The sequence below is a fragment of the Oncorhynchus kisutch genome, linkage group LG5 (genome assembly GCF_002021735.2).
Source record: "Oncorhynchus kisutch isolate 150728-3 linkage group LG5, Okis_V2, whole genome shotgun sequence".
Taxonomy (NCBI): Eukaryota; Metazoa; Chordata; class Actinopteri; order Salmoniformes; family Salmonidae; genus Oncorhynchus; species Oncorhynchus kisutch.
Window position 1 is genome coordinate 54023145 of NC_034178.2, and position 18628 is coordinate 54041772.

The 18628-nt window shown below is 42.4% G+C and overlaps 1 protein-coding gene across 4 annotated transcripts in view; it reads left to right on the plus strand.

Moving 5' to 3' along the window:
- The first annotated feature begins 7186 nt into the window (after window positions 1-7186).
- Window positions 7187-18628, plus strand: part of LOC109891254 (CUGBP Elav-like family member 4) — a 109993-nt gene continuing 98551 nt past the window's right edge. For all 4 annotated transcript variants that reach the window (XM_031825400.1, XM_031825401.1, XM_031825402.1 and 1 more), the window contains exon 1: window positions 7187-7814. In XM_031825400.1, coding sequence (XP_031681260.1) covers window positions 7571-7814 — 244 coding nt within the window. In that variant the 5' untranslated portion in view covers window positions 7187-7570. The remainder of the gene's footprint in view (window positions 7815-18628) is intronic.

Consider the following 18628-nt stretch of genomic DNA (forward strand, 5'->3'; position numbering starts at 1 on the left):
CTATGTGGTACCCTAAATGATATTATATGAGCTAAACATATGAATACAAATATGTTCCTTAAAGTATATATTTTTGAAATGACTAATATTGCTGTCCCCGGCACAACAAACAAATATTTAAATACATGCAATTTTGTCCTTGAAACATTTAATTGAAGTACTGTAGAATTCCATTAATTCCTGTGGAGGACAGCTCCTACTGGGGAGTGCCAAAGTGTCCGGCCGGTGGCTTCAAAGCCTCTCATTGGCCAATACATAGCATACGCAATCCAGGGTTTATATACATCATTGATTGAATCCCTAAACTGAGCTAGGCTTTTGTGGTACAGACAAAGGCTGCTTCTCAAATGGCATCCCTATTTCCATAGGACTCTGGCCAAAAGTAGTGCACTATATAGGGATTAAGGTACCATTTGGGATGTATTCTGACAGACAGACAGGCAATATGAGAAAGACTGGTCTTCCAGCCACCTGCTGGCATTTAGTGCAAGCTATCTCATCACAGCCCATTCTAATGCTAATGAACTTAAAGATCAACCAAGTGGATGGAAGAGAGTGTGTGTGTGTGTGTGTGTGTGTGTGTGTGTGTGTGTGTGTGTGTGTGTGTGTGTGTGTGTGTGTGTGTGTGTGTGTGTGTGTGTGTGTGTGTGTGTGTGTGTGTGTGTGTGTGTGTGTGCACCCATACATCCAGCACACGTGCACTTGCTAAAACTCTCCTATTCAGATGCACCAATAATACTGTACAATGCAGTTCATTCACTCTGAAAGGCACACGCAAATGCTAACATCTGAATATTCTAATCTGTCTCTGTTTGTCCATTTATCTACAGATGTGTTTCTGTCTGTCTGTCTGTCTGTCTGTCTGTCTGTCTGTCTGTCTGTCTGTCTGTCTGTCTGTCTGTCTGTCTGTCTGTCTGTCTGTCTGTCTGTCTGTCTGTCTGTCTGTCTGTCTGTCTGTCTGTCTGTCTGTCTGTCTGTCTGTCTGTCTGTCTGTCTGTCTGTCTGTCTGTCTATCAATATACCCATCTACTATCAGTTCTGGTTCTACATCGTTTCTTTCTAGTCATGCAGTACTCTGTGACCAGGGCTTGTTTCTTTCTAATCATGCTGTACTCTGTGTCCACCGTGGCCCCAGGGGTTGAGTTACACAGTAGTACAACACTTGCCTCTAGGATTCCCTCAAGGATGCATGCTTTGGAAAGCCACACTAAAACCTCTAGAATTAGCTATTCAGGTAGAGAGAATAGGGAGGGACAGTCAGAGGAGCTGATAGCATTTCAATGCGGTGGAGACAAACACTGTAAATACTGGTACTACACAATGATGGATGATATTTAATCATTTTCTGTTGGGGGACTGCATGTGAAGAAGCCTCCACCTCTCCTCTAGGCCCTATAACCCACCTGCACATAAACCTGTCTTGTTTGTCTTTATGTTAATATGGGGGTTTCTCTTGTAACACATGGCATTTGTCAGTCATGGGATTCCACTATTGTTTGAGTGACGATATGCCGATTCTTGGAGTTGCTCACACACACCTCATACACGGAGTGTGTGAGTGTGTGTGTTGAAGCAACTCCCCCCATAGATTGCAAGTGTGCTGCAGGTGAGCTGCTCTGCTACACAATAACCAATACCTTTCCCACTCATCCTCTACCCTTGGACCAACAATCAAGAAGAGAATCAGGTGGCGGTGCATCCTCACACTCTCTCCAAACCACCGTCTTCTCCCTCCTAAAGCAATTAGAGGCAGTGTGGGGTCAGGGACCCTCAGACACCAACATGGCTGCCATCAAGCCTGGTGGGGCACAGCCGCCTGACAGCCAGGTCACGCCCTCTCAGTGTCACAGCCACTCTACGACAGTTGCAGGGTTAAAGCCCCTGACCTCGTGATAGCCCCTGACCTCTCCCTGGAATTGATCTGTTGTGGTGAAATGGGATTTGAAATGGCATGAGCCGGACACCCAGATAGAGACTGCATCCCAAATGGCACCCTATTCCCCACATAGTGCACTGTCCAGAGCCCTATGGGTCCCCTATGGGCCCTGGTCAAACGTAGCGCACTTCATAGGAAAGAGGGTGATATTTGGAACTCAGATAGCTCTTCCTCCCACTTTACTTTTAAGAAGATGTCTGTTGTGACTGACGAGGAGCCCCTCTAGGAGTTGTTTTAAACCTTGTTGTAAGACCGGTGAAACGCAAATCAAAACAGAGCCATAATACCAGAAATAAGGTTGTTTTGCCCACTTGCGAGGACTAAAAGATAAATAAATCGTATTCATTTGGGGATTTGTTAATCGCCTCAAAAAGATAGTTAGTCTGGGTCTGGTCTGCCTCCTCCTCTGTGTATTTTAGTTTCCTGCTGCACTTGGGTGTGCATGGGTCTGTGTGGGTGCATCTGTGTACACTGAGTGTACACAACATTATGAACAACTCCTAATATTGAGTTGCCGGAACTTCAACGTTCAGGTTACTAGTCCAACGCTCTAACCACTAGGCTACCCTGCCGCCCCATAAACATAAACCGGTGCGCCTGGCACCTATTACCATATCACATTCAAAGGCATTTCAATATTTTTTCTTGCCCATTCACCCTCTGAATGGCACACATACACAATCCATTTCTCAATTGTCTCAAGGTTTACAAATCATTATTTAACCCCTTTGTTGCAATCTTCTCCCCTTCATCTACACTGATTGAAGTGGATTTAATAAAAGATCATAAGGGATAATAACTTTCACCTGGATTCACCTGGTCAGTCTATGTCACGGAAAGTGAAGGTGTTCCTAATGTTTTGTACACTCAGTGTTTGTCTCCATATCTATGTGTGTCTCTGTGTGTGCGTGTGCATGCCTCCACGTGCAAGCATGTGTGTGTGTGTGTGTGTGTCTGTGTTCATTTGTGGGAAGGCTGTGTTTTCAGGCTAGCTCGTCTGTCATGGAGAGATGGTGCTCTGGTGGGACTCGGCATGAAAAGAGACACCCACCCGTGTCAAGTGTCAGAGCACTGATTTCTCCCTAGTGCAGCCCAAGTAACCTCCATATATCTCCAGGAAACAAAAGGAATGATAAACTGATGGCACAAATAAAAGGTTCAATCAAACAAGCAGTGCAGTAGTAACTGTACATATCATAAGGATATACTTGTATTCTACATTATGATGGGTAATGAAAGGACTAAAGCTTGGTGTATGTTTTGCACTGAGGATGAATATGTACTGTTGATTCAGCATTGTCTCTACAACCCTCTGCCATTAGCTGTGTTTGTTTTTCACTCTACTCCCCAAAAACAAGTTAAAGACCCTCCTGGGAAACAAAGACCTCCAATTATTTAATAAATATTTTCTTATTTGTAGAAGGATCTTTGTTTCCTTATGCTTGCTGTGTCATTGTTTTCCCACACATGCAGGGATAACAGCACATTCCCCCCTCTTACCCCACAAATATTTAGCATTAGCCTAAAAGTTAAAGAGGACATTCCTACGTCGGCCCTCCAAACTTTCAGAGCATTTAGTCATACCTGTGCCCTTTCATCTTTTGTCTCCACTCTTCCCCCTAAAATTCGTGGAAGTGATATATAGCCTCAGTGACTCAAGGCTCTGGAAGATGTAGAACATTGTCCCAGATGAGGGAGAGGTGAGAAAATGTATTACTATGCAGAATAGGTCATATCGGAACGCCGCTCCTCTTTATGACCAGTCCATGCAGATTATGAATCTATTGTTGTTGCCCTGCAAGGATTTCATTCACCTTTAGTTTATTTTCCTTTCCTCAACCCGTTACAGGGCTGAGCCGGAATTGGAATCGCCATGCAGGCAGGAAGCAATCTTTCAAGGGTAAAAAGGTAATACACAGAGATACTGTATCTTGAAAAAGGATAAATACTCTTGTCAATAAATGGTTCATATCTTGACTACAAATGGTGGACATAATTGTCGATTGAGTTCAATATATATTGTAGCCAACTGACGATTCGTCCCATTATGGCTCTGTATACTAGTCTTTTTGATAGCTAACCAAGGACCGCTACTCATACAATGGGCACAGTGGTCATTACAGTCTTTCAGTGCCATGGACAGCGACACTTCACTGCACGTATTGGCCCTAGCGGAGTCTGCCTTCAGCACCATGGACAGCAGCTGCAATGTTCTAGGCTTGTAATACAGTCAGTTGAACCACACAGTCCTTTGTAAATAATAGAAAGGAGAGGATGTGGAACTTGGAATTTAAAAAATGTCGTGTGAATTCCCCACAGCTGCCAGACAAATTGGTTCATATCAAAATCCTTAGGTTAATTTACTATTTGACTATAACCTACAGTAGGCTAAATCCACTTCATGCAGTCATGTAGGCTTATACAATATACTTACTACAGGTAGCCTAATTTACGCACGTAGGAAGGTCTGCTTTTTGTTGTTCGTTCGTTTCAAGGCCTGTATGGGAGCTATGGGGAATGAGACTATCTAAAACCTCCTGTGGTGGTTGAGATTTTCTCAGCAAGTCGTTTGCATTTTAAATTGCCCTCTCAGTGGAATTGCCAGGGCCCTATTGTCATATTTGACTGTCCCTACCGGTATGAAATAACTACAATCATGTGGAGGCAAAGACACATTGTTCAGTAAATTGCCTGTTAATTGCGGGTTATTATTATCAGTCCGATGGGTTCACTCAGTGGAAGCGTTTCACTCAGGGCGACACGCGGTGCATTGAAAACATTTCAGAGCAGCCGTGCAAGTAGGTGAGGAGAGAGAGACCGTCGAGGGACAATACTGGCAACATACCTTCCATAATCATCGCGATACTACCCCACTCAACATAATGACAACTACCTCCCTCTCTCTCTCCCTCCGCCGAGTCCAGGCTATGCCTGCGGTGAGTGTGGGATGACGCTGGGGCGAGAGCGCGGGAGGTGAAAGAGTCACAGAGTGTTTCGCCTTTGTTTTTATTGGTTGGCTAATGTTTTATTGGTTGGCTAACGTCCATGTATGATAGCCAGATATTGAAAACAAATCGGGCGTCATACTCATTGGACTGTGTGTATAGATGGGCCTATTAGGCCATCTCATTGAACTCCGTTGGTTTTAATTGGAGGATATTGAAATACAAAGAGAGGAAGTAACACTCAAATTTTATCAAATTAACTTTAGCCTACTGTATTGCACATCCATTTATTTCGGTCTGAAAGACCAGCTGACAATATTTGCACCATGGACATGTAGTGACTCATACAATGGACACAATGGGCATTGTAACCTGTTGGTACCATGGACAGTAACAGTTCAATGCACGTATAGGTCTAGCGGAGTCTGCTTTCAGCACCATGGACAGCAGCTGTACTACTCTACCTTGCAGTGAGAAGGGAGGGCACAATATTTTGTCAATGAAAGAAAAGTAGAGGTAAGAACTTGAAATCTAAAGAATGTTGTGAATCTCTCACAGACAGCTGTACATTAGCAAATCTAAAAATCTCTTATCAAATTCCTCTGATCAAGTTTGAATAGTTAAAGCAACAGCCACATGCAGATCAGTGAATAGGCTACATCAAGGTTTTTCAACTTCAGCCCTCCAGTACCCCCAACAGCACACCTTTCTGTTTTAGCCAGGGACAAACTCACCTGATTCAAACTGTCAAGGGCTTGATGACTGGTTGACTAGTTGAATCAGGTGTGCTTGACTGGAGTTACAACAAGCATGTCTACTGTTGGGGGTACTGGATGACTGCAGTTGGGAACCAATGGGCTACATGAAGGTGGGAAGAAAGGATGCGGTTAAAAGTACATTATTTGAAGAGTGCCAGATTATCTTCCTCTGATAGTCTGCTTCCCAAATTGCACTTTATTCCCTATATAGTGCACTACCTTTGACCAGGGCCCATAGGGGCAGCCATAGAAACAGACAGCATGCCTCCATCCATCCACCTATTGGTTTTCCGTTTGTTGCTGTTTATGGCTGTACTTGTGCATGTGTTGCAATTGAACTAGTGACAGTCGTCTTTTCCTCTCACCTCACTGATCAAACACACAACATAGACCTGTGGGAGCAGCCTACCTGTTTGCAGTTGACAGCTGTGTGTCACGTGGAAATAGAGTTGCCGTGTGTGCCATGGTGTGTTTGCGCGTGGGCTGTCAGTGTGAAATGCACATGGGGTTGGGAAACAGCGTATTTTTACGTCACATCCTAGCATTCTAGTTTGTCTATACCAGAGGTATTAAATTCTTACTCTACGAGCCTGCTAGTTTTATGTTCTACCTGATAATTAATTAACCCATCTGGTGTTCAAGGTCTAAATCAGTCCCTGGTTAGAGGGGAACAATGAACAAGCAATGGTACTGGCTTCTATGTCCAGAGTTGAATTTGAGGGGTTTATACCATCAGATTTGCACCTGTGAATGGATCCCAGTGCTGTTTCGTATATTGTAGACTACCCTTACACTGTCTCTACCCTCTCTCTTCCGTCTCTAGTTGCTACTCCCTCCGATGTGCCCGTCTACGCCGCTCGGCGGTGCTCACAGACTTCCTTCTCTTCAAATGACATCTACATCAGAATCTGAACGGAATAGATGCCTGCTTGAACTATAGGCTACACGATACTGTGCGACACTGCTTTGTGTGACACATCCTAACGTTCCCTGAAATATATTTTAGCTGCGGATGTTGCTTTTTAACTAGGCTCGACGATTTCAGCACCAGGCGCTGTCCACCCACCCGCTATTCAAGCAGTTCAAGCTCCTTCAAAAGTTCAATACTCTCCGAATTGTTCTACTACACTTTAATGGCCTTTTCACACCAAATGAAAATTGTTTTCAATTAAAATCCGTGGCCTTTTGGAGTGGGCCTATATTTTGAAGGGAAAATATGGTAGACATATATTTTATAGCATATTATTATTATTATTATTAGGCCTATTATTTCGCTGCGGACGTGGCGTGATTTGCACAAAGAGCCATACAGATTACTGTCACTATTTTCTTTTTTTATAGACCCCGTTCCCCTTGGATCGTACCATTCGGCTTTCTAAACGGGAAGGGGGGGATAAAACGCTGTCTAACACAAACATCGAATCCTAGTGGTTCCCCTCGTTCTATACCTCCCCGCATTCCTTGTAGCCCTTGAGCTGGCCCCGTCCGTTTAAACCGAGAACACCCATACCAACTTCTCAATGCAAAAATTAAAAGGGAACCTAGAAGCAGGGACTAGGGGAACGAAAGGAGGTGTAAATAGAATACGAAAGCTCTTGGTCTCTCTCTCTCTCTCCACTCTCTCCTCTCTTTTAGTAAATGAATGAATGAATGATTAATTAGGACATAAATAGGCTACACGGAATCACGCCTCCACCGGGACAAGAAAGCCTGCTCCAAGCTTTTGATATTCGTTTTAGCCCAATGAGACATATGTATATTTATTCATGTACATATTTGCATTGGTAGGACTACAAGCAGGACCAGCAAGGCTTTTTAGACTTTTTTTTTTTTATCAATAGGCTACTTCGTTCGGAAGCTTCTATACAACGGCCACCAAGATTGCGCTGCTGCTGCCGCCGCTGTTATCACAACTCATTGCCGGTCCGAAGATGGCAACTTTAACAAATGGACAGGTGGACGGCACAAACGGGCTAGTGAACGGATTAAGCCACAGCCACAGTTCAGCGGGCTGCGGGGGCACCATCCCCATGAAAGACCACGACGCCATTAAACTGTTCATCGGGCAAATACCGCGCAACCTGGACGAGAAGGACCTCAGGCCGCTCTTCGAGGAGTTCGGCAAGATCTACGAGCTCACGGTGCTCAAGGACCGCTTTACGGGCATGCACAAAGGTGGGTTGCGCCTACCAGTCCCCGAGAGAGCGGAATCCCCATCTTCACGCTCTTTTCTCTGTGGCTCCCGTTGCGGCTGCCTGTCACTAATGTCTTTCCATTTCCGAAGCGTTTTGGATTTGATGGATGTGGTTGCGTAATATTACTTGCGTTTAGAGTAGTTTTTAGTGTGACATTTACTATTGCAGCTTACTCTCGACAGGTTTCATGTTCATGTTAACAGAAAGTGGAATAGTCAATTTCTATCGTCTTGATTCCTTGGTCAATATTTAGCCATTTCAACTAACATATCCTCAAATCTCTAGTTCTGAGATATCCAGGCACACCGTGCTGTCAAGCATCACGACCTAATAGGCTATTGTGTAACAATATTGAGAGCAAGTCACAGTTTATCTTGTAACTTTGGAAGTTTAGGCTATGGTGTTAAGAGTAAGTCACACATTTAGTTATTGTGCATTCATTCACAAGTGTAGAATCTCCACGCTTGAAAGTTCACCGGAGGAGCCCATGGCTTCTTGCCCACGGCACCATCTTGCACTCTGTTGCGCGTTATGCCAAGTTGCTTGTAACAGGAGGAGAGGGAGGGAGGAAAAATGTGTTAGTGTGTGTGCTTGCGCGTGCGCGCGATCGTGCGTGATTGGGTACATGCTTTTTACTGTATTATTCTCAGAGAAAATGTAACCAATACTTTCTTAGGTTTTACATAATGCATTCTACAGTACACATTACACCTTACCTGTGGTCCACCCACCTTACCTACAATATGTCATTGAGGTTATTCTCTAGTCTTGTGCCTGACATTAGGCAGACGTTTTGTGGTTTTAGAAAGTAAAAAGGATGTCAGGGAACTCTTTGAATATGGCGTAAAGACAGGTGTTTGAACAACCAGCTGATTTATAGAGTGATAACTGTGTGTATGTATGTATGTATGTGTGTGTGTGTGTGTGTGTGTGTGTGTGTGTGTGTGTGTGTGTGTGTGTGTGTGTGTGTTTGTTTGCGTGTGTGCGTTAATCTCTCAGCTGTTTAATATTTGCATGTACCTGTAGCCTTGATGATGATGTATCAATAGTCTAGTGTTTTGCATTACACAGTGAGACCTAGTCAACCCTTTGGTGTTACGGTAATTTTACACAATGCTGAATACCTGTTGTGTGATGCAATGAACTGTCACATCTTCAATGTAATGCTAACGATCGGTCACATGCCTTGGTGTAAGGGTAATAGCCAGCCATATACCTTGGTGTAAGGGTAATGACCAATGTTATGGACGTTGATTTCAGACTCTTTAGAGGGGTAGCCAGTGGTTAGCTATTCCCTATTTGCTCAGGGCATCAGAATCTTAATGAAGTCACTAATTGATCTGCTACACCTGGAGGGCATTTTCAGACTCCATGGGTCACTTCATATGTGGACGTTAAAGTACAGACATAACGTTTCAGTTTTCCTAACCTCAACCTCTCCCATCCCGTTACCAACATGATGTTTTGCGTGTGTCGATAAATAATGATGATATAGAAATAAAGCAGGAGGAAGGGAGGAGGAGATTGCCAGGGATGGGGGAACCAAAGAGAGGAGAGGGAAGTGGGAGGAGGAGGGGGAAGAGGAAGGAGTGGTATCTTTTATTAATAGCCCAGCTGTAGTAACGACTCCCTGTCCGACGGTTAATCACGTACGGCCCGTGAACTATGGGAGGCCATGCCGGCTGATTCTAGGAACTGTCTCCTTAGGGCGATATATTGCCTGGCATCACAGGCCAGGCCCCCGCTTTTATTAGTGCACCCCCCTTCACAGCACCGCTCTCATGTTATAACTAGCTGGATGCAATAGCTCTCTCGCTGGCTAGCTGGTTGGCTATAGACAGTGTGTGTGTGTATACACCTCTTCTCCCAGCCAGCCCAATATCCCCACACCTTCCCACAAGCAGAGGATGTTTGTTGAATGTTGAGGTTTTTTTAAAGTTATTGTGAGGTTATGTCTGAATGTTTTAATGTAAGTAAATAATATTTTTGGTAACGTGTTACTTACAGCCAACAGGTATAGTGCTTTGTTACTTGTTATAAGCATGTATAATATGTTATTAGAAACCTTAAAACGTATATATATTTTGTTATTATTTTTACCCCCAATTTCATGGTATCCAATTATTAGTAGTTACTGTCTCATCTCATCGCTATGACTCCAGGGCTCAGGCTTGAACCCAGAATCTTTGGTGGCACAGCTAGCACTGTGATGCAGTGCCTCAGACCACTGCGCCACCTGGGAAGCCCCAAGGCTTAACATATTTGACTGTGTCATAGATATGAAGGTGTTCTGCCATAAGGGGTCATGTCCAATCATAACCTCTCATGCCAAATAACCACTGTCATGACAGAGGCAGCGGTTTGTGTTATGACTGTAGTGGTCTACACCATGGACAGCATTCTCTTTATGTTGGTGTCATAGCATGGTTGACTAAATGTCATTGTGAAACGACACTATCATATACATGCCAAAATGGCACTGTCAAATAAAGTGTTACGATTGTGGAATTTGATGCTACGATTTTGAGACTGACTGAAAAGTCTAGTCGGGATCATTATGAGATGATAGTAAGACATTATAACTGGTTCATACATGCTTACAACAAGTCTGGCATGCAGTATAACTGCATCAGGGTAGGGTAGCCTAGTGGTTAGAGCGTTGGACTAGTACCTGGAAGGTTGCAAGTTCAAACCCCCGAGCTGACAAGGTACAAATCTGTCGTTCTGCCCCTGAACAGGCAGTTAACCCACTGTTCCTAGGCCGTCATTGAAAATAAGAATTTGTTCTTAACTGACTTGCCTGGTTAAATAAAGGTAAAAATCATAATGCTTTATACCTGTCGGCCTAAAGTAAAGTGTTGCCAGTATTTTGGATATATCTAAAAGCTGGCAAAATGTGTACGGCATCATTTTTTGACTATTGTACAAAATATAGTCCCAAAGCTCAAAGTCAAACAAGGGCAATGTTGCCCTATAAACAACTTTAGGGTTGAAGAAAGTTATTGCCTTTTCATTGGAATTAATACTGCAAGAAAAGTGCACAACACTAGGGTCTTAGAACATTTGCAGCCTTTTGACACTTATTGGAATGCTCTGAGCTGATTGATGGCTTGGCTCCTAAGGTTATTTGCCTAAATCTCAGACTACAGCCCTCCAGCCACAGCAAAACGTGTTCACTCCATTTTATTTTTATTTTCTCTCCATCTTCTGTTTCCTCCTTTTCTTCTTTCAGTAGCATGTAACTTCTCATCGAAACACTCCTCCACCTCTCTCTTTCCTCCACATACTTTATTTACACCTTTACACCGTTCTCTGATTCTCCCTCCTCTCCTCCTCATTTCCTTCAAACCCCATTTCCCTCTTTATTTCCCTGGTTCACAACAACCCTCAATTCATTTAGCGTGAATATATAGATATAGATAGCAACATGTGACGCCACAATAATTGTTAGACAAACTCCTAGCTAGTATTTTCATTGTTGCAAAAGCCTCGGATACTACTAACTATACTATTGCAATTACCATCCAAATAATGACCCCATGTATCATTAGTAATCTAGTCTTTAGGTTGCCATCCCCTTGAAAGGGAGGGGGCTTGTAGAGGAGGCTGGGGTGGGAAGGGAATGGGCACAGAGGTGACAGCACTAGTCCTACATTCTCCCAATGATTTTATTTCTCTCCCTTCTGCGACTGGGCTGTGCTAATAGAGGCCATTTATAACCATCACCGGCTGCCGTCGTGCATGCTGAGACGGACGTCGGCACAAAGAGGGGCCGTTTCGCAATTTCTTTGCAATGCAGTATGGGAGGGAGGGTGGGGAGAGATATGGCAGCACACTATGAACCAGGTGACCTAGCTAGAATACGCCCATGTAAAGTAATACACCTTAGGTCAGTGGGTCAATCCTAACATGTATGACTGTCAAGTGTCAACAATGTATGTATCGTGTATCATCAGTTGCTTTCAAATCAAATCAAACTTTATTTGTCACATGCACCGAATACAGCAAGTGTAGACTTTACAGTGAAATTCTTACTTACAAGCCATTAACCAACAGTGCAGCTTTGGTGTAATAACAATGTAATATGCATGTAGTAACGGAGTAATTACATGCATTGTTACATTCACTGAAAATGTTCTCCCTTAGAGTTAGAGTTGCTTTGAGTTCCTCTGCGTTGGGTTTTCCTAGGAGTCCTTTGAAAGTGAGAGAAACCCTAGTATACTGATATCTTGGGGTGTTTTTTGAGGAATTCAAGTGAAAGACAGAAAGAGGCTCCCGTTGGGCTCTCTGCCCTCACCTTATTTTGTCCTAGATAATCAAATCAAAATGAATTTGTCACATGCGCTGAATACAACAGGTGTACCGTGAAATGCTTACTTAAAAGCCTTTAAACAACAATGTAGTTCAAGAAAGAGTTAAGAAAAAAATGACCAAATAAGCTAAGGAAAAAAATACAAAAAATTAACACAATAAAAGAACAATAACGAGTCTATATACAGGGGGTACCGGTACAGAGTCAATGTGCAGGGGTACAGGTTAGTCGAGGTCATTTGTACATGTAGGTAGGGGTAAAGTGACTATGCATAGATATTAAACAGCGAGTAGCTGGCTGGCAAGTGGTGTAGATAAGTTGTCAAGATCCCCTAAATTAGGGTGACTAGACATCCCCAATTTCTTGGGTCAGTCCCAGATTTTGGTGGCCTGTCTCCGGCTAGAGCTGTCCCTGAAAATGTCCCTGATTAGCCCTCAGAAATAAAAAGCAACTCTGATGTTAAATTGAGGATAATATTTCAATAATCAAATGTTGTATCCAATCAGATTTGCATGTAAAAAAATATGTTTATCCCTGTACCAAACTCGTTTGCTGCAGTGGTTTTGCCGCCGACCTTTTATGAGAAGATTTGATCAGTGTTATATTGTAACCACCGCATGAACAACCATGCCCATGGCCAAAAAGTGCTGGCAACAGCATAGTCTACCAAACTTGGGTGATTCTAAAATTACTAGATAGGCTAAGATTACGAAAAATGTGGAGGGGTCATCTATTTCTGTGTTATAATTAATACAAGTATTTGAAAGTACTTTATATAGCAAAGGTAGTTATTTAAATGTATTCACAGTTAGTAAGCTACCATTCCTACACTCTTTTGCTTAAGAGACGACAGTTAAACGTCTGTAACTATACTGCCCTACCAAGCAAAAAGTCAGTAACTGCTCATAGCGTGGAACTGAGAAAAATGGCTTTTATTTACCTTGGTTTCACAGTAACTTTATGCAGTTACTGCTAACATGACCCCCATTTTCTCCAAAACACAATACAATAGAGGCAGGATACTTGTCCACATGATTAAGCATGTATTTAATGTAGCAAAAATAACATTAACTCATTTTTGACCAAATGAGCAGTTACTGCCTTTTTGCTTGGTAGGGCAGTATAGTGGATAGAGAGGGTGATATACTGTACAGGGTGTTGATGAGAAGTTTAATCTGGGTCTGGGAAAACTGGCCTTTACAGTTCTAGACCTGTGGCTTACTTTACTGGATTACAGGTATCCACCTAGTGACCCTTCTTCTTAGAGAAGCAATGGAAATCTTCATGAACTATTTCTACATTTCTTCTATCATTCAAAATCCATAAAACCTGGACCCTGACTGCTTTGAAAACTAGCTGAAACTGGGAACATTGTCAATGGACAGAATGTCTGAATGTACTGCAGTATCGTAAAGGTAATATCCTGTGGGACTCAGTGAAGGTGTTTTTCTGCCGGGCTGTGTTAATGCGCCACACGTTCCGGGCGCAGGATTTCACTCACGTTGCATCATCCCCTCTGTGGGCTCATTTTTCTCCTCACGTCGTCGATTTGGGATGTGTGTGTGTACCCCTCCTTCCCTCTCATCCTCTGCCCAGAATTCTCCACTCAGCTCCAATCTCAATGCATACTTAGACATCACATCGTGCCCTGTTTCTATGACGACGTGCCGTGATCATATTGAGCGTTTTGTTGAGGAAAAGAGGCAACATATGTCACCGATAAGGTCATGTCTCGCTAAAGTCCTCCCCCCAGGTCACCCACCCCACGCATCTAAAAACATCTGAGACGCAAGACAATAAATATAGGGAGGAGAACGAGAGACGTGTACGTTGTCAAGGCACCTCGGCTGCTATTGATGATTATGATTGGCCGGGATAGTCAGAAGGGGCCGGCCATTAGCCCAGAGGGCCAGTTACTCACGGTGGGCGATGGCCATGTAGGAAGGAGGGGGGTGGGGGGAGGGAGGAGGGAAACAGTGAGGGGGTGGAAGACTAAGGGATCAGCATTCTAACTGCTGGTAGAGAGTCATGACGGTTGTCAGGGGGAAGAGAACTCTCCTGAACTAAGATGTGACTCCACCCTTCATATTATGGAAGTAATTGGAAAAGTATTTGCCAGCACTTTGCAACTTGTGTATGCACGCACGCACAACAAACAAACAAATACACACACACACACACAACTTTGTTTTCTATCCTTGTGGGGACCAAACAATTGATTCCCATTCAAAATCCTATTTTCCCTAACCCCTAACCCCTAACGCTTAACCTTAACCCTAACCTTAAACCTAGCTGAATGCACTGTATAACTAGTTGTATACATAACTACATAATAGACCTCTGTGCTACTTGCTATTGTTGAATAATCTCAGGTCTAATCAAGTAAAGGATGTATCCATATAAGAATAGTGTGTTAATAGTCCTGATGCTTACTGGTGGTGCGATGCAGGCAAGCTAACCCTAACCCTAACCCTAGCTTGACACCAAGCACTTTTTTTCTGAACTATACTTATTTTCTTGAACTATTTACTACTCTTTTTGAAAACAAACAACTACTTCTTATTAGTAACAAATAATGCTAGGCTCTTTTCAAACAATGGGCCTTCAGCCTAATTCAAGATGGTAAATGCTAAGTGGGATGATTGGGATGACCCAACTCTGACATCACCCCATTGAGTCTGCCAATTCAAGATGGCACCTGTGTGTTGGAAAAATTCCCTGTCTTAAGTCAGTTAGGATCACCACATTATTTCAAGAATGCGAAATGTCAGAATAATAGTAGAGAATGATTTATTTCAGCTTTTATTTCTTTCATCATATTCCCAGTAGGTCAAAAGGTTACATACACTCAATTAGTATTTGGTAGCATTGCCTTTAAATTGTTTAACTTGGTTCAAATATTTTGGGTAGCCTTCCAAGAGCTTTCCACAATAAGTTGGGTGAATTTTGGCCAATTCCTCCTGATAGAGCTGGTGTAACTGAGTCAGGTTTGTAGGACTCCTTGCTCGCACACGCTTTTTCAGTTCTGCCCACAAATTTTCTATGGGATTGAGGTCAGGGCGTTGTAATGGCCACTCCAATACCTTGACTTTGTTGTCCTTAAAACTTCTTAGGGCTAGTCGTCCCGCCAGCGGGGACACCTGTCGACAACTTCCGGGGAAATTGGAGGGCGCGCAATTCAAATAAAAAATCATAAAAATTATGGATATTAAACATTTAGGTACATACAAGTGTCTTATATCAGTTAAAAACGTACATTCTTGTTAACACCCTCTTAGAACCACCCATCCCGGATCCGGTATATTTGTTATCAGCAGCGCTGAATAGCATAGCGCAACAGTCAAATAATATTCCTAGAAAATATTCATATTCATGAAATCACAAGTGAAATATAGCGAAACACAGCTTAGCCTTTTGTTAATCACCCTGTCATCTCAGATTTTTTAATTATGCTTTACAGCGAAAGCAACACAAGTGTTTGTGTAAGTTTATCGATAGCAAAACAAAACAATAAGTACACCTAGCATCAGGTAACTTGGTCACGAAAATCAGAAAAGCAATCAAATTAATCGTTTACCTTTGATGATCTTCGGATGTTTTCACTCACGAGACTCCAAGTTAGACTACAAATGTTCCTTTTGTTCCATAAAGATATTTTTTATATCCAAATACCTCCGTTAGTTTGGTGCGTTATGCCCAGGAATCCACCGGAAAGAGCAGTCATGACAACGCAGACAAAAATTCCAAATTATATCCATAATGTACACAGAAACATGTCAAACGTTTTTTATAATCAATCCTCAAGGTGTTTTTCAAATATCTATTCGATAATATATCAACCGGGACAGTTGGCTTTTCACTAGGACCGTGAGTAACAATGGCCGCGCACAAATCACTCTGAGAGCCCCCACCTGTCCACATACGCAATGTGGTCGTTCACGCTCATTCTTCAAAATAAAAGCCTGAAACTATGTCTAAAGGCTGTTGACACCTTAGGGAAGCCATAGAAAAAGGAATATGGTTGATATCCCTTTCAATGGGCAATAGGGATGCATAGGAACACAGGGGTTTCAAAATAAGAGTCACTTCCTGATTGGATTTTTCTAAGGCTTTCGCCTGCAATTTCAGTTCTGTTATACTCACAGACAATATTTTTACAGTTTTGGAAACTTTAGAGTGTTTTCTATCCTAAGCTGTCAATTATATGCATATTCTAGCATCTGCTCCTGAGAAATAGGCCATTTACTTTGGAACGTTATTTTTCCTAACATAAAAATAGTGCCCCCTAGCTTCAAGAGGTTATTAATCTAACTGTGCTGTCCGATTTACAATAGGCTTCACAGCGAAAGCATGCCATGCGATTGTTTGAGGACGGCGCCCCACATCAACATATTTTTCCACCGGCACAGGCTTCATAAAATCACAAATAGCGATTAAATATTCATTTACTTTTTGAAAATCTTCCTCTGATTTGCAATACAAAGGGTCCCAGCTACAACATGTAGTGTTGTTTTGTTATATAAAATCCTTCTTTATATCCCAAAAGTCTGTTTAGTTGGCGCCATCGATTTGAGTAATCCACTTGTTCAACATGTAGAGAAAGGAATCCAAAAAGCTACCACTAAACTTTGTTAAAGCACATCAAAATACACTTCTGTTTAATCCTTAGATACACTCAAATGTAATTAAACTTTAATATTTCATGTGGAAAGAAGTATGTTCAATAGAAAAGTTATATTAGCAGGTGCGCGTCCTCTTCGTTGCGCTCGCACAGACTGATTTCCAACTCTGAGTCCCAGTACTAAAACTCATAATTATTCCTCGTTTTGGAAGAAACAAGCCTGAAACCTTGAACAACGACTGTTGACATCTACTGGAAGCCATAGGAATTGCAATCTGGGAGCTGGATTCTCATATGCCCCTATGCTTTCCATTGTAAGAGCATGGGCTCTCAAAAGAAAAAGATCCTACCATATCTATTTTGTTATAGTCTCATACATTATTTTAACATTTCTACAAACTTCAAAGTGTTTTCTATCCAATGCTACCAATTCTATGCATATCCTGGCTTCTGGGCCTGAGTAACAGGCAGTTTACTTTGGGCACATCAGTCAGGTCGGAAATTGAGAAAAAAGGCTGAAACCTGAAGAAGTTTTAAGCCATTTTGCCACAACTTTGGAAGTATGCTTGGGTCATTGTGCATTTGGAAGACTGATGTCTTGAGATGTTGCTTCAATATAGCCACATAATTTTCCTACCTCATGATGACATCTATTTTGTGAAGTGACCAGTCCCTCCTGCAGCGAAGCACCCCCACAACATGATGCTGCCACCCTCGTACTTCACGGTTGGGATAGGTACACCTCCAATTGACTCAAATTATGTCAATTAGCCTATCAGAAGCTTATAAAGCCATGACATCCTATTCAGGAATTTTCCAAGCTGTTTTAAGGCACAGTCAACTTAGCATATGTAAACTTCTGACCCACTGGAATTGTGGTACAGTGAATTATAAGTGAAATAATCTGTCTGTAAACAATTGTTGGAAAAATTACTTGTGTCATGCAGAAAGTAGATGTCCTCACCGACTTGCCAAAACTATAGTTTGTTAATTAGACATTTGTGGAGTGGTTGAAAAACTAGTTTTAATGACTCCAACCTAAGTGTATGTAAACTTCCGACTTCAACTGTAAGTGTTATTGTGGTCCATGTTAAATGTTTCAAGAGGCTGACGCTTGGGGTCTGTTCGATCCTTCTGCTTGTTTCCCTGCTGTTTCAGATATAACCTCTTTTCCGGAGTGAGAGAATGCAATGCTTTCAAAATGTGGAAACATTCTGTTGTTCACACAGTTTTTATTACCCCTCTTTATTTGATTTGACAGAGATATCTTCCTCTTAAAATGCTAGTTCTCAAATATCCTGCTATCGCTATCGCTCCATCTGAACAGTGTGTGTGTGTGTGTGTGTGTGTGTGTGTGTGTGTGTGTGTGTGTGTGTGTGTGTGTGTGTGTGTGTGTGTGTGTGTGTGTTTGTGTGTGTGTGTGTGTGTGGTGCCCATGCAGAAATCAAACCAAACCAAGCCAATGGAACAACCACAATTCTTCCCCATCCCCAACTTTCTCTCTCCTACAGGACCAGTTGAAGGTTTAGTAAGGCTAAAGCCTTGGAACATTCTGACTTGGTTATATTCCACTGTAGGTTTGATGCACACGTCCACTGACATTTAGAAGTTTGACTTCTTAGAGATCAATGGAACATATAGGTCAGGCTGGGAACAGCAGCGAATTCAACCCAGGACTCAAAAGGTCTCCTGAATGAGATTTGTATCGATATTGTTGTGCTGCATACTTTGTACCATAATGATAGTGAATTACTACAACCCTCTCTACTGTTTGTTAGGTTATAGTGCAGGCAATCTCTCTGACATGACATTCATTGCTATAGCACATATCTGCACTGTGTATGTGTAATTATAAGCTTTG